This window comes from Corylus avellana, chromosome 9 (assembly GCF_965113065.1).
Source record: "Corylus avellana chromosome 9, dhCorAvel1.hap1.2, whole genome shotgun sequence".
Classification (NCBI taxonomy): Eukaryota; Viridiplantae; Streptophyta; class Magnoliopsida; order Fagales; family Betulaceae; genus Corylus; species Corylus avellana.
In genome coordinates, this window is record NC_142498.1 from 20,364,163 (window position 1) to 20,378,218 (window position 14,056).

Here is a 14,056-nt window from a genome sequence, read left to right on the forward strand (position 1 = left end):
AAAATATCTTAGGTGGCACAATCAACTTTTTTTTTTCTTTAAATGGACATGCTAGGGAAGAAATTCAAATCCAACGCACAGATTCATGGTAATGTAGTATGGACTCCGGCACACGATAGTATAACAGGGAAACAAGGCTCGCAGCTGAGCAACGAAGCCAGAAAACGAAAACAGAAACACCGTCGGACTTTTCAGGTTATCGTCGTCGTAATATAAGATGAAGAATCGCGTTTTGACGATGCTGTTGTGTTTGCTGATGTCAATAGTATCATCATCGTCATCATCTCCTGGGGGTGGTGAGCAATCGTTGACGGCGAATGGGAAGGTGTTGGAGCTGAACGAGTCGAACTTCGATTCGGCCATCTCTACCTTTGACTTCATACTCGTCGATTTCTACGCCCCATGGTGCGGCCACTGCAAGCGTCTCTCTCCCCAGGTCACACACTCTCTACTGATTTCTTTCCCTTTCGGAAATATTGATTGGATTATGATATTTGCGTTTTTGTTTTTTGTTTTTTTGTTTTTTGTGTTTAATTCATTAATGGGTAATTCTAGATTTGTGATTTTGTATTCACAATAACAATCTTTAGCATGTTTTGGGTCAGAGGAGAGTGCCATCCACGTACTTAATTAAACTAAGCTTGGATTTTGAGTTCCCACCCCAATTGATTTCATAAGGAGCCTATTTTTAACATGGGTTTTCTCAGTTTTTATGTAAATCGTCTAAACAAAGCGATCTAAAACTTTGAAATGGGAAATATCATTTGATCCTGTCTCAAATGTAAGTTTTGCTTTAGAATTTTTCTTTCTAAAGGATCCAACTTTGATATAGTAGCCCGTGGCTTCTCTTCTTGATAGGGGCGAGTCATAGTATTTGCTGGGAAGGTTATCTATTTTGATCTGTCCCTTTACCAACTCTGTGAAGAATGAATTTGTAGTAGCGTGTGCATACTGCCCTGTAATGAACACAATTTTTCTGATGTAATTTTATGGTAATTATGAAAATGATGTATGGTGATTTGGTTGGATTGAATGATTGGTGAAGGAAATTGTAGTAATTTGGATTTATTGAAATTGAAAATTTGGGAAAATATAGAGAGGGTTATTTCGAAGACAACATGGCCTCCAAGAAAACAAACTGCAAACTGGATCAAAGTTCTGGACATCCCCCACAATTCCACACGTGGGCCCTTTTATACTACTATGCTACAATCAGTCTAACCCTCAACAATAGTAGCATGACATCCAATGTCAAGCTAAAGATCCTCTCACATGGCAGTTTTCACCATATACAAAAGACACAAAGCAGCGCCAAGTGCTGTCAATGGCATCCACTCTACAGTGTCAACTAACATGGGTCACAACCCATTATTCATCTTGGCTCATTTACAACACATACAACCCAATTACAAAATGCACACCTACTAAAAGACCCATTACATACCCCACCCCTTCAAAGCACCTTGCCCACAAGGTGTAGTTCGAATGTATCTGCTAAATCATCCCTCCAGCCCAGCTCACAATTCCTTCTAGGCTTCTATATTCTTCATCAGTAATCGAACTTCGCCATTTGCTTTACAACTGTATTCTACTTCTTTCTCAAAAGCCACGTGTTACCACCTAACATGACTTCAGCACTTCCCGTATAAAAGACCTCACGGCTTCACATTGGGAAATAGGTGTGGCAAATGTGTGATGTAGGAATAGGAAATAGAAATTGGCAGAAGTCACGCGTGATGCTTGAGAAACTTTCTGGAGCATGGAACTTGTAAATTGCTTGTTGGCATTTACTTTTGTGTTCTCTTTAATTCCCTGTTTATTTGGAGTGCTTAGTTTCATATTTCATATTTTATAGCTTATTGCTGTGCCAAGAACGGTTTGTTGGAATTTCTTTCAATACTCTCTGTTTCATTTAAATTATTGGACCTTTTGTTGGTTACATTCCATATTTTTTAAGCTAGAACACTAACAACTTTAATTATTATATTGCAGTTAGATGAAGCTGCCCCGATACTTGCCAGCTTGAAAGAGCCCATAGTTATAGCGAAAGTAAATGCTGACAAATTTACCCGTCTTGCTCGTAAATACGATATTGAGTATGCTTTCATCTCCATCCCTATTGATGTTAATCACACTTGTCTATTTGTTTGATATCGTGGATTTGTTTTGCGGTTGAATTGAGCTAGAATATGAGGACATTGCTCTACGACACCATATTGATGCTTTTAGTATGGCAGTAGTCAGAATTCCTGCTTAGAATATGTTTCTCAATGTGTTAAAAAAACGTTATTTACAGAAAGCAAACCTTGTTAGTTAATGATATTTTGACCATGAACCATTAATTTTTCTGTGATGCAGTGCATTTCCTACCCTCATGATCTTTATGCATGGCGTCCCTGTAGAATATAATGGACCAAGGAAAGCAGATTTACTTGCTCGTTATCTGAAAAAATTTGTTGCTCCTGATGTTTCGGTTCTTGACTCAGACTCTGCTATCAGTGACTTCATTGAGACAGCTGGCACTTACTTTCCTATATATATAGGCTTTGGCTTGAACGAGTCAATGATATCAAAGTTAGCCATAAAGTATAAGAAAAAGGCATGGTTTTCTGTGGCAAAAGATTTCTCTGAGGACATCATGGTATTATATGATTTTGACAAGGTTCCTGCTTTGGTATCTCTTCATCCAACCTACCATGAGCAGAGCATTTTTTATGGCCCCTTTGAAGGTAAGTTTTTACTCAGATTAGCTAGCCCAGCTAACTGCTAAAATCATGTTACATCTGTATTAAGTACCTTATATGAATGTCTAATTTATAGAATTTAGAATTTATCAGTTTTCTTCATGCCCATGCATATTGACCCTGGTGCTTCTTAGAATTGTTTTTCGCAGAATATGATATTTTAATGTTGTAAAATCTGACATCTTATACTGTTGTTGTTGATTTTTTATTTTTTTTTGGTGAGAACTGGCTTTGTGTTTAGGCCCCGTTTGTTCCTACTAAGGATTATATCTGCAAAAAATAGCTGTGACCTGGTTAAATAGGCATGTGTGGTTGTGATTGCGATTGTGTTGCTGTCTTGCTCGTATTCGATACCTGCGAATTACCATAATGTAGGGTGGCTGAGATGTGGACACTTGCCCATTTCTTTTTATTTTTATTTTATTGGTAAAATACATAACTCACTGATCAACAAGGAATTGGATCCCTGACCTCATCCTCCACCTTATGGGGGCAGGACATATCATTTGATTGAAAGACCATTGATAGGCTTGGATGGAAGCAACATATTGTTTCAATTTTTCAAATTTGCTGGGTTTTTACTTTTACCTAGGCTTTTGTGTTAGCCTGAGCTGATTTTTTGTTGCGTTTCCCTTGTATACTTCCTAGGTACTAGGGTGGCACACATTGTTTGCGCTGTTTCAATACATATTGTTACCTAATAGAAGAAAAAAAATACCCTTCTTGGCATATAAGAGACGAGACCTCTTTGAGTGTGCTTATTCTTGGTGGTAGATGAGTACAATGCATCTATTAGAACCAATGATCTTGTTAATTGTTCCTCGTACATGGACCCTTGGTTATAATCATACATACAGAAATATAGTATCTATCTATAGAGTGATATGGTGGAATAAGTTTAGGAAATCATATGACAAGGGATGCGGAAGTATTTTATCAATACAGTTCAGGAAAAACCTGTTTGACGTTCTATAACTTGCAAACCACGAAAAACAAAATAGCTGATTTGTGATCCAAATAAATATACTACCCTGCCATGTAGTCTGAAACATCTCTTCCTTTAAGACAGACTGAATGCTGGTGGAGGCAGTGAATAACTTCACGAAATTATGTGGAGTAAAGTACATTCGTAGCCATACGAGCTGCTAAAGAGGTTTGAAGGATCCTTAGCTTCAGTCGTAGTTGGTTTTCTGTAATTGTGACTTTTCCACTACATAGTTGACATCCATCTCTGACCTTACGCTGAACTCTAATTAGCACAATTTATCCTAACCGCCATATATCTATTCTAATGCCACAGCTTTTGCGCAGCTATTCATTTTCACCTTACCCTAGGTTGTCACAAAGACTCAATAATTAGCTTGCACATAGTGATCTTGTTATTCTTTGCAAAAGGATCCTGTGTTAATTTTGTGCCCGCCAAAAATCATTATCGGGGTTATACTAAAATTTCTCTTAGGTTTTATATTTAAATTAACAGCAACAAATTATCTAATTAGATGGCTGTGTATAACATTTTAAGAAAAAAAGTACAGAAACTTTTTCTTATTAATAGAAGATTACATAGTTCAAATAATCTAATCCTACTTTATTTTAACATGTAACATCCTCAAGTAGATACCTTTGAGCAATAATAGTTTTTCCCACCCACCTTTATCATATGTGGGACTCTAAGATGAACCAGAACACTCAAGTTTTCTGTGTATCAGCTTGTTATACGCTTGCTTGAGCTCATTAGCAGTAGAATGAAGCCAAATTGGGCCAATAACATAAGGTTGCTATTTAAATGAGTTAAGCTTGACAGTCCATTCTCAGCTAGGGACATTAGTCTGTATACAGGTCCCCCCACCCCTCCCTTTCTCGCTCTGCTGAAATATTTTGCACTAAGAATGTAAAATCAATATGCTTTGTCAGACTTCCTTTAGAAAGGCAGTTGGCTGAGTTCCTTGGAATTAACAAATGGGGGTTGCAAGCTAATTTAAGCGTAATATAGCTCTTCAAAGTCCAGTTTTATTGATTAAAGCACAAACATATCATGTCAAATTTTAGCCAAGCTGAAACTGACTTTGAACATTAATCTGCTTAACCAAGATACCTTGAACACCCATATGCTCAGCATAAACACTCTTTAGGTTTCTTACTATATATTTTGGAAATTCCATTTTCCTTCTGTCCTGTATGGAGCTCTTCTGCATTTCATCAAATTATAATCCCTTAAGTGCTTCAGCTTTCATTCATCATCAGCAGATCTGTTATTGGTTGTGAAAAGAAAAGGCTGTTTATACCTTTCTGTTTTCAATATGCAGAGCAATTCTTGGAGGATTTTATAAAACAAAGCTTGTTCCCTCTGGCCATGCCAATAAACATCGACTCACTGAAGACATTGAAAGACGATGATAGGAAAATTGCCCTGACAATTGTGGAGGATGAGACAGACGAGAAATCAAATAAAATTATCAAGTTATTGAAGGCTGCTGCATCTGCAAATCGTGACCTAGTGTTTGGTTATGTTGGTGTCAAACAATGGGAAGACTTTGCCGACACATTTGGAGCTAACAAAAAGACAACACTGCCAAAAATGGTCATTTGGGATGGAGATGAGGAGTACTTTTCAGTAAGTTTTATCTTTTCAGAAAGAAAAAAAAAATTATATTAGATTTTTATGCTAAATTTAGCTTTGCAGATGATATTTGGTTGCAGTTTTTTTAATAATTATTATTATTGCACATTATTTTAGGTGTGAGATGATAACATGACATAATTTTGAGAGAATGAATTGCTTATTTTAGGTGCAGCAAGACATTGTTTACTAGTATGCTTAACTCTTGATCCTGTATGTGCTTGTACTTGGACACGAGTAATAGGACTATATGTTGGGTTGTGTAGAAGATGACTTCAATTACTACCTAGTAAATTAGAAAATGATTCATTCTCCTATTTAGACTAGAGGTTTGGGGGTCCAAAAGCTTAAGACTTTCTTAATATATTGTACTTATTTTACTATTGATGTTAAACATTTCATGCTCATACAGTGAAATAATTTAAGTCGTGAATATATTCACCAAATAAATCATAGATGAGATCATTTACTGAGATTTTGTTATTCCCTTGGTTTGAGCAAATATTAAGAAGGAACTTTCTCATTGGAAATGCTATATAAACATGAAGGCTCCAACTTGGAAAAAAAAAATCCTTGAATGATATGTGAAAACCTTAGGACCGATGGAAATGTTATGTCTGGATGCTTAATGTACAGGTTATCAGTTGGGCTTGTTGTATGGTTACTTACTCCTATAGAGTCTATTGTGTTTAATTCTACATTTTCACCTGCTCTTGTAGGTTGTAACTAAATTTCACTGGACGTTTTAGCTTTGTGATGATGATACCATAGGCATAGAATCATAGATAATACATTGCCTCTTGGGACATCCCTCAGATGATCAGTAGTATTTTTGTAATTTTTGTGATACATTGAGGATAGAAGTCAAGTCTCTTGAGAGATTTCATTAAAACAGCTTATGTAAATATTATATTTGTGGTTCTTGACTTTTGGACAAAGTTTTCGTCCAAGTTGGGTTGGAGAAAATTCTTCTAACCAAGTCTATTATACTGACATGTGTCCAAAATGCATGTAAGAATCATGCATTCAAATATGCAATAAGCTAAAAATTTACAATTTCCACATGGACCGTACTGTATGATTTGTTATAGTATGTACATAACATAATTTTGAATATTTTCAGCATCCTTGATAAAAATGTTTCTTACATGTTGCCGCGTAAAGGTTGCTCTATTGTCTCTTCATTGACGCTTCCGACGCTTAACTATTTCATTGATTTGTTAGGTTATTGGATCCGAAAGCATTGATGACGAGGATCAGGCAACTCAAATCTCGCGATTCCTTGAAGGATATAGGGAAGGAAGAACAGAAAAGAAAAGAATTGGCGGTCCATCCTTTATTGGCTTCATCAATTCATTGATTGGCATGAGAACTGTATTCTTGATTGTTTTTGTGGTTGCAGTCGCGATGCTTATCCAAACCATCAATAAAGAAGAGCCTCTGAGGGTTGGTACTCGAGACCGGACCGATCATGCTAGCGGTTCCGATTCGGAGGCTGAAAGTAAAGATTATAGATCTGGAGACAAGGAAGATTAAAGCCGGGCATTTGGGGGGCTTCTAACTGAAAATCTAGTCCAGAATATGCTTATAAACAAGTCAACAATGTGCACGAAGACATTTGAGTTGAGGGAGGTTCTCTGGCACTTGCATCTTTTGTATAAACTCTCATTTATGCACAAACCTTTGTCAGTTCAATTTTATACTACTTTTGATTAACTAATCTATTCTACTGAATTGTCATATGTCCTTAGATCATGTGATTCTCATACATATTTTTAATAGAGTATACGTCAGTTTAATAGACTAAGTTAAAAGAATTTATTCAAAAAAAAAACTCTTTATCATTTCTCACATCTTTCCAGGACAAATATAATTTTAATAAACTGAGTTGAAAAAAATTCATAAAAACAAATATGTTTGAACATATATTTTAGGTGACTTTTTTTTTTTCTTTTTATTTTTAGAGACTTAAGTTATCCCTTAATTAAAGAAAATCAGTTCACTGGTCCTAGTACCACTGTACCACCTACCATGGATTATAATCAGAGAAAAGAAAGTTTGGATATGAATTTATCTTCAGCTTATCACATCTTTCTAATTGTTTAATGCTACTTTTGTTTGTTTGTTTGTTTTGTTTTTTTTTTTTTTTGTCCACTCATGGGAAGGGGAGAGGGGATTGGAACTATTAAACTCCGCTTCATTAGGCATGGTTCACAGCCAATTGAACTACCTCTTGAGGACAATTGTTTAATGCTGCTGATGGATATGGAATACACAATTTAGTTGCCTCTTCATCTTAATAAAATAAGGCAACTTGTTATTTGTTCATTGGAAATGCATGTCAAATCAGTCATCTTATCTTCCATGGTGCGTTTAATCACATCTTATCCTGTTCTTCCAATTAGTCAAAAGCCAGTTTATGTGAAGCAAAAAACAAAACAAGCATTTTCACCGCTCTTGCCACATATATCCTTCATCCAGATTTCAATCCAAGAAAAAAAAAAAAAAGTTCCCAATCAAATTTTAATGAAGTTATTTGAGCAAAAGTTAGCTGGCACTTTTAATTGGACAGATTTCAAATTAAGTCTTCAATTTATTCATAGATCCTTCAATGTTTGGTTCAGAGGACTAAGGCCATGAGTCTCGCTTCTCTTATAAAGCCAGTCAATTCAATATGACAGAAATCAGATTTGACATCAGCTCGCTAATGAACTCTTTGACGTTGGAAATCTTCAAGATTTTCAGCCCCATGACAACAAAAAGAAAGGAGAAACAGTATCCAGAAAAAAGGAAAGAAGTTGATTCTTGATAAAGAGCAAAGTCATAAAGAAGCTGTTTCTGCACATCCCCAAACATCTGTCTGGTCAGTGTGGTTTTACTATACTCACAAACGAAGACAATCAAAACACCAATGTTAATGCAATCCAGTACAGCACAAAACACTCGCGACTTAAGAAATGACACAAATCCTATACTACAATGTACATGCGAGGTGGCAGCAAGTAACAATTAAGAAAACTGATGACTCAAGCAACAAAGTCAAATAGAATCGTATCACGATGCAGCAACTTTGCGGTGCAAGCCAGAGGTAAAAATCATCTCAGGGATGTTGGTTTGACTCCATCTGATGAGCTCTTGGCAGCATCTACCCAGTTTGTCAGTCTCATGCTAAATTTTGACTCAGCAATCCGGAAGTGATTGGGCAGAAGCAAAGGGCGAAAAACTTGCAGCCGACTCGCTGCAATGTAGTGGGTGCTGCTGATGACCAGACGAACTCACAAAGCTCGGTGATGCATAGCTTGTGCTTGGAATATATGGAGACATGTATCTTGAGTTATGTGGTGAAAAAGATGGGTAACCCAATGAATGGGGTGAAACCAAATGGGAAGCATGAGATCTTTGAGATGATGCATTCCTGAGATCTACTGAGCTTCGGCTTACACTCATGGGAGGGGATTGGCGGTAGTAACTGAGGGACTGCTGACCATAAGGAGTGCTAGCAAAAGAGTGAATTCGAGAAACTGAAGGAGATCGTGATGATGCTGGTGCTATTTGTACGGCTGGTGATGATGCAAACGACGATCTCACAGATGACAACACAGAAGAAGCCACAGAGGCTGGGCTGGATGAAAGCAACGGTGTTGATTCAGAAGCTGGCGGATCACCTGTGTTACTTCTTGCATCGCGCTTACAAACTGGACAGAAGGTTCTCCACGAAGTAAGCCAGGAATCCACGCAGAAAGCATGAAATTCTGTCAAATTCCCACAAACATCATAAATATATGTGCAAGGTAATTAACGTATGAGAATGTAATGAAAGAAGATAAAATAAGCTGTAGCAAAAGAATCCTCGAAAATTTTATGCCATCGATAAACCAATATGAACTTCCTCCAATGACGGATACTGTACAACACAAAATAAGATACAGTTCCATCTCTGCAAAAATACTCCCACCTACTAATTTGTAGGAAACTACCTTCATCCAAACATAATTTTTGGCTGTGGGTATGAAATTCGCACAATCAAGCACAGCAAACACTTTCAGAAACAATCTTGCTCAGTAACAAAGACGCACGGGTTATCTGGCCAAAATCATGGCTTATTTTGTCGGGCTATGAAAATAGAAAGTGCAATGACCCATGAAACATGCAAGTGTCGTAGCCACAGCTAATGATCCTCCTTCAGGAAGCCATTACGACTGAACACAACCTAAGCTTAGATTTCAGGGTTGGGCACAATAAGAAAAGAAATTAGAGGGATTCTAAATGAGCCTTGAATGAAAAGAAAACTCTAGATGAAATAATTGATGTTGTAGAACAAAACAATTAGCTCATAAAGCTTTATGATGCCATCTAATTTTAAGAGCCAGACTAGTACATTTTCCTCCAGATGTTTTTCTTTGATTACTTTATGTTAATGCTAGGTCACATACTAAAAGTTTGCAACTTTGTAGGTCTTCAAATCAAGCTAATTTGAAAATCTTCACCATTATCTGAAGTTAAAATCTCATATACAGTTAATAGAGTAAAATTTCAAACACTGCCATCTTTGCTATGGTAAGAAAGACTTACTATGACGACACGGTAGAATCCTGAGCTTCTCTCCAACACTATAGTCTTCAAGGCATATTGCACATGTTATTGAAGTACAATTATCCTCTAAAACAGCAGTGAATATCAAACTTGGCATTGCTTTCACTAGTCGACTGCTCATCCCATGGAATTCCCGGACACGAGAAGCTCGAGGTCGTTCACGTCTTACACGATGCCTGCGAACGAAGAAACAAGTAGCCAGCACAGCAGACATGGCAAGTAGGGAAATGAAAGAGATTGCCATGATAGACCATGCTGAGTTTTCAAAGCTTGGAATAATCCATAGCTCCATGTCAGATAAGCCCGTGTATTTTGTTAGTATTTCACCTGAAGCTTTAGAAACAAACACAGCATGAATTTTGATACCAGCTGAATTTCCTGCCACTGCATTGTGCCCATGAGAGTTAATTAGGGATTCTCGCAACAACAAAATTTCTAGTTACTAATTAAAAGAAGAAAGCATAAGATGCAAATCAATAAAAGAGAATTCGTCTATTATAGAAACATGGAAAATAGACCATACAAACAAAACGATTAGAATTCCAGATATTACTTGCAACTGAGTTTTAAAACAAAAATGGGAGTGTTCATATTACCTTAACCCTTTCTAATGGTGAATTACACTTGCCCCTCCTATGGTAAATTCCATTTTTCACTTTGCCACCTTTTGATTGGGAAAGTGTCACTTTACCCCTTGAGATTTGTCCCACTTACCTTTTGTCATCAAGTATCCACTTCACCTCAATATTCACTCTAGATTAAGTAGCGAAACGCAATAGAACAAACCTTAGGAGGATAAAGTGACACCAGGTAAAAGAATAAATCCCCCTTTTAATCACCTACAGAAGGTCTTCATCGCTAAATGTAAAAGCACATGATTTAGCTATGAAGGTTAAACATATTATTTAACAAATCCATATGCAGAACGTTAGATGAATGCACTGTTACAGACAAAATTAACTGATATACCACATAAAATTGATAGACTCAGAAAGGTTCACAGTAACCTTTTTTTTTTTTTTTTTTTTTCACTTTTTAATGCGCTATGATCTTTAAGCTTCAGAGCTGAAGTCCCAGGGACAAGACTATATATTCATATATTTGTAGGTAGTGAACATTCATATATGTGAATATAGTGAATTCCCCAGTCAGTGCCCAGCCCTATGGTTCATGGTTACCTTTTTTGCCTTTTTCCATTTTTTAACACCCTATGACCTTTAAGCTTCAACAAGAATATACATACAACTGTACATTCATATATTTGTAAGTCATATATATATATATATATATATTACTAACATCTGGTAAAAGTACAAGGCTGTTATCTTGACACCTTTCAGGTATCATATAGTGCACCAATGAACTGATCAGGTATGTTTTAGACTACTGTTTCACTGCTGAAAGAAATCATATCAATGGAAATTTCAAGCAACATAATTTATTAGCTGGAGACTCGTATCCCTAACTCAATTGCCGTATAACCATTATAAAAGTATTACATCATTTGTCTAAGGTCAAGCTGGGTGAGCTATAAAACCTCATCTTTTATCCCAGTAGAAAGTATGTAAGCACTTGCATACTTCTATATGTATCATATTATGAGTAAAGATATATTTAATTAACCAACAAGCATCAGTATGACTGTTAGGAAAATTTTGATTTGATTTCATGCAGGAAAAGCTCATTACTTGCAACCAAGACACCATCATCTTCATTGTCATAGACAATTGCAGCTCTGAATCCCGCTTTCTGTGCTCTTCTAACTTTATCCTCAAAGCTACAGCCTCCTCTAATAATCAAAACAAATGGGGAGCTAGCATTTGAAGCTTGTTCAGCTTTATTTGTCAATGTTGAGCATGCATCGAGAGGCTCTGCTGCGTATAATACCCCACATTCCCCTGAACCTTTAACCGGTGGAGCTGAAAACAAGGCATAACACAACAAGGAAAATGTATTAACATCACATATCACAGAACTACAGGCCAGTACATGCGGCCTTACATATGCACACGGAGTCGCATAAACACAACGAACACCTTCAATATCTAAACTTAAGTTTTGCATCTTCTCTTCCTGGAAATCTAAAATATATTAACTTAAATATCATGTAAACATATACACCTATCATACACACACGACTCTTTAGAATTAATGAAAAGTTAATGAAGTATAAACTCTGGAAAAGATTAATTCTTCAGAAGAATAGGAGAGAAAAAAAAAAACTACAAGTTATAGGTAATTGGGTAAACGTAACATATATGCATGATCAAACAAAATTTGCCATTCGACAGCATAAGTAAATTCAAAAGTTTCATCTTTATTACAAGAAACAATAATCTAACCAAAATTTTCATTCTTTTCCAACGTTTGGGTTACGACTTTAACTAATGAAGTTGCTCTTGTCTGCCAAAAAACAGAAAAGAGAGAGAAACAGCTCAACTCAACTCAACTAAGCCAACAGATGAATTACCCAGCCTGAGTGAAAATTGCAAAATACCCAGGTCCCCATTAATCGGAATTTAAATACCCATATAACCAAAAATAATATATAAACACCCAAATACAAATTCCTCTACTTCTTCCCACATTTTCTCAGCATCCAAACATGAAATTTACGCTAAAAACGGAAGAACCCCAGAAAACTAACCGAAATTAGCTTCGATGTCGTCGAAAGAGAGAGTGACGTTGTTCCCCATGAGTACCACATTCGCTGCCGCCATATAACAACCGGCTAATAGAGAGAGCAACGAGAAAACCAGAGTCGGACTCATATCTTCCCCCAAAATCAAATTCTGAGATTTCCCAAACAATAAACAAACAAACAAACAAACAAAAAACCCTAATTCCTCAGAGACACAAACAATAAAGAGAAGTTTGTTAGGGTTTTGCAGAAATCATAATTCGGTTAATGGATACATCCGCTTCCATTTGAGATACTGGATATTGGATAATAAATCTGAATCTTCTCGTTAATCTTTTGATGCTCTTCAAGTTGGGGAATTATTATATATTATTACGTGAAAAATATAGATAATATCAAAAATGGTTGTTCCTATTAATATCCTATTTTTGTTATTATCCTCATTCCTCACCGCCAAATGGGCCTAGATTACTCTATTATGTGTCCATAATATTACGATGTGGCCCTATTCACTATTGGCTTCCCAGCACCCTTGCAAGTGGAAGTCAATTTAGGATTCAGATCGGTGCAATATATACTGTATTGTACGATAGTTTTAATTTAAATCAATGGCACAAATATTTTTAGGTTATGCTTATCCTATCATTATTAGTGGTGGTGACTACTCATTTGACTGTTTCGAGGTGGTCCAACAGCAAAGGATGGTTCGGCCACTTATAAATAACCAAATGGGTAAGTGACCGACTGTCTCAATGGTGATAATTGAGAGAGATTGATAGAGACGATGAAACTGACGATAATGACTATGAGTGTTGAAAAGATGAAGAAGGAACATTTGTGACTTGCTTTCCCAATGGAAATAAAAAATCACAAACATTTGTGATTTGCTTTCCCGTATGCTTGTCATCTTGCTTAAAGAAAAATCCATCGAAGATCACAAAATATTTGATCAATGTGGTAATTCTAGACTTCTAGTCACATCAAGAGATAACAATACACAAACTTAAACATCATTGCTACTTTAGCACACCTATTGAGTAAATTGAGCTCCATTATCGTACCAAATCTTCTAATTATGAGTGGTGTCATGTGAAACAGAAGAAATGCAATGATTTAGAAATTCCACTAAAGGTGACACTATCTCCAACACTTTAAGAAAATGTTTAATCTAAGGATGGCATTATGGCAATAACTAGGGGTGCCATATTAATATCTCCATCTTGAAAATGTTAAAAAAGTACCAATAAGGTGAAATCAACCAAGAATATAGAAGAAAAGTATTAACTATTATCAATCTTTTAATGCATCTATCGATGCTCTTAGAAGAAAAGTATTATCTTTAAAAAAGAAATGATATAATTAATTCATTTTTTAATCATTTTTATAGTGAGTTGATGAATTTATTATTAAATTTATGCAGAATTTACGTGAGTTTACAAATTTAATGATTAGTTTATT

At 36.1% G+C, this 14,056-nt stretch overlaps 2 protein-coding genes across 2 annotated transcripts; one reads left to right on the forward strand and one right to left on the reverse strand.

The window, feature by feature from the left end:
• Positions 1–82: 82 nt before the first annotated feature.
• On the forward strand, positions 83–7,106 carry PDIL5-2 (PDI-like 5-2). The gene is made up of 5 exons (XM_059603758.2): positions 83–436; positions 1,993–2,096; positions 2,359–2,729; positions 5,051–5,358; positions 6,589–7,106. The coding sequence occupies exons 1-5, from the start codon at positions 218–220 to the stop codon at positions 6,898–6,900; spliced, it is 1,314 nt and encodes a 437-aa protein (XP_059459741.2). The 5' UTR covers positions 83–217; the 3' UTR covers positions 6,901–7,106.
• A 1,034-nt stretch (positions 7,107–8,140) lies between these two features.
• LOC132189173 (receptor homology region, transmembrane domain- and RING domain-containing protein 2) lies at positions 8,141–12,999 on the reverse strand. Its single transcript, XM_059603759.2, has 4 exons — positions 12,605–12,999; positions 11,646–11,876; positions 9,937–10,341; positions 8,141–9,116 (listed from the first exon to the last, which is right to left on the reverse strand). The coding sequence occupies exons 1-4, from the start codon at positions 12,726–12,728 to the stop codon at positions 8,545–8,547; spliced, it is 1,332 nt and encodes a 443-aa protein (XP_059459742.2). The 5' UTR covers positions 12,729–12,999; the 3' UTR covers positions 8,141–8,544.
• Positions 13,000–14,056: the final 1,057 nt, after the last annotated feature.

Excerpts from the sequence above, each read along its gene's own strand:
- LOC132189173 (XM_059603759.2), bottom strand. The coding sequence starts at position 12,728 with ATGAGTCCGACTCTGGTTTTCTCGTTGCTCTCTCTATTAGCCGGTTGT. Across the intron at positions 11,877-12,604 it reads CGACATCGAAGCTAATTTCG|CTCCACCGGTTAAAGGTTCA; the intron begins GTTAGTTTTCTG and ends CCTTGTTTTCAG. Across the intron at positions 10,342-11,645 it reads TGATGGTGTCTTGGTTGCAA|TGGCAGGAAATTCAGCTGGT; the intron begins GTAATGAGCTTT and ends GGCACAATGCAG.
- PDIL5-2 (XM_059603758.2), top strand. The coding sequence starts at position 218 with ATGAAGAATCGCGTTTTGACGATGCTGTTGTGTTTGCTGATGTCAATA. Across the intron at positions 2,097-2,358 it reads GCTCGTAAATACGATATTGA|TGCATTTCCTACCCTCATGA; the intron begins GTATGCTTTCAT and ends TCTGTGATGCAG. Across the intron at positions 2,730-5,050 it reads TTTTTATGGCCCCTTTGAAG|AGCAATTCTTGGAGGATTTT; the intron begins GTAAGTTTTTAC and ends TTCAATATGCAG.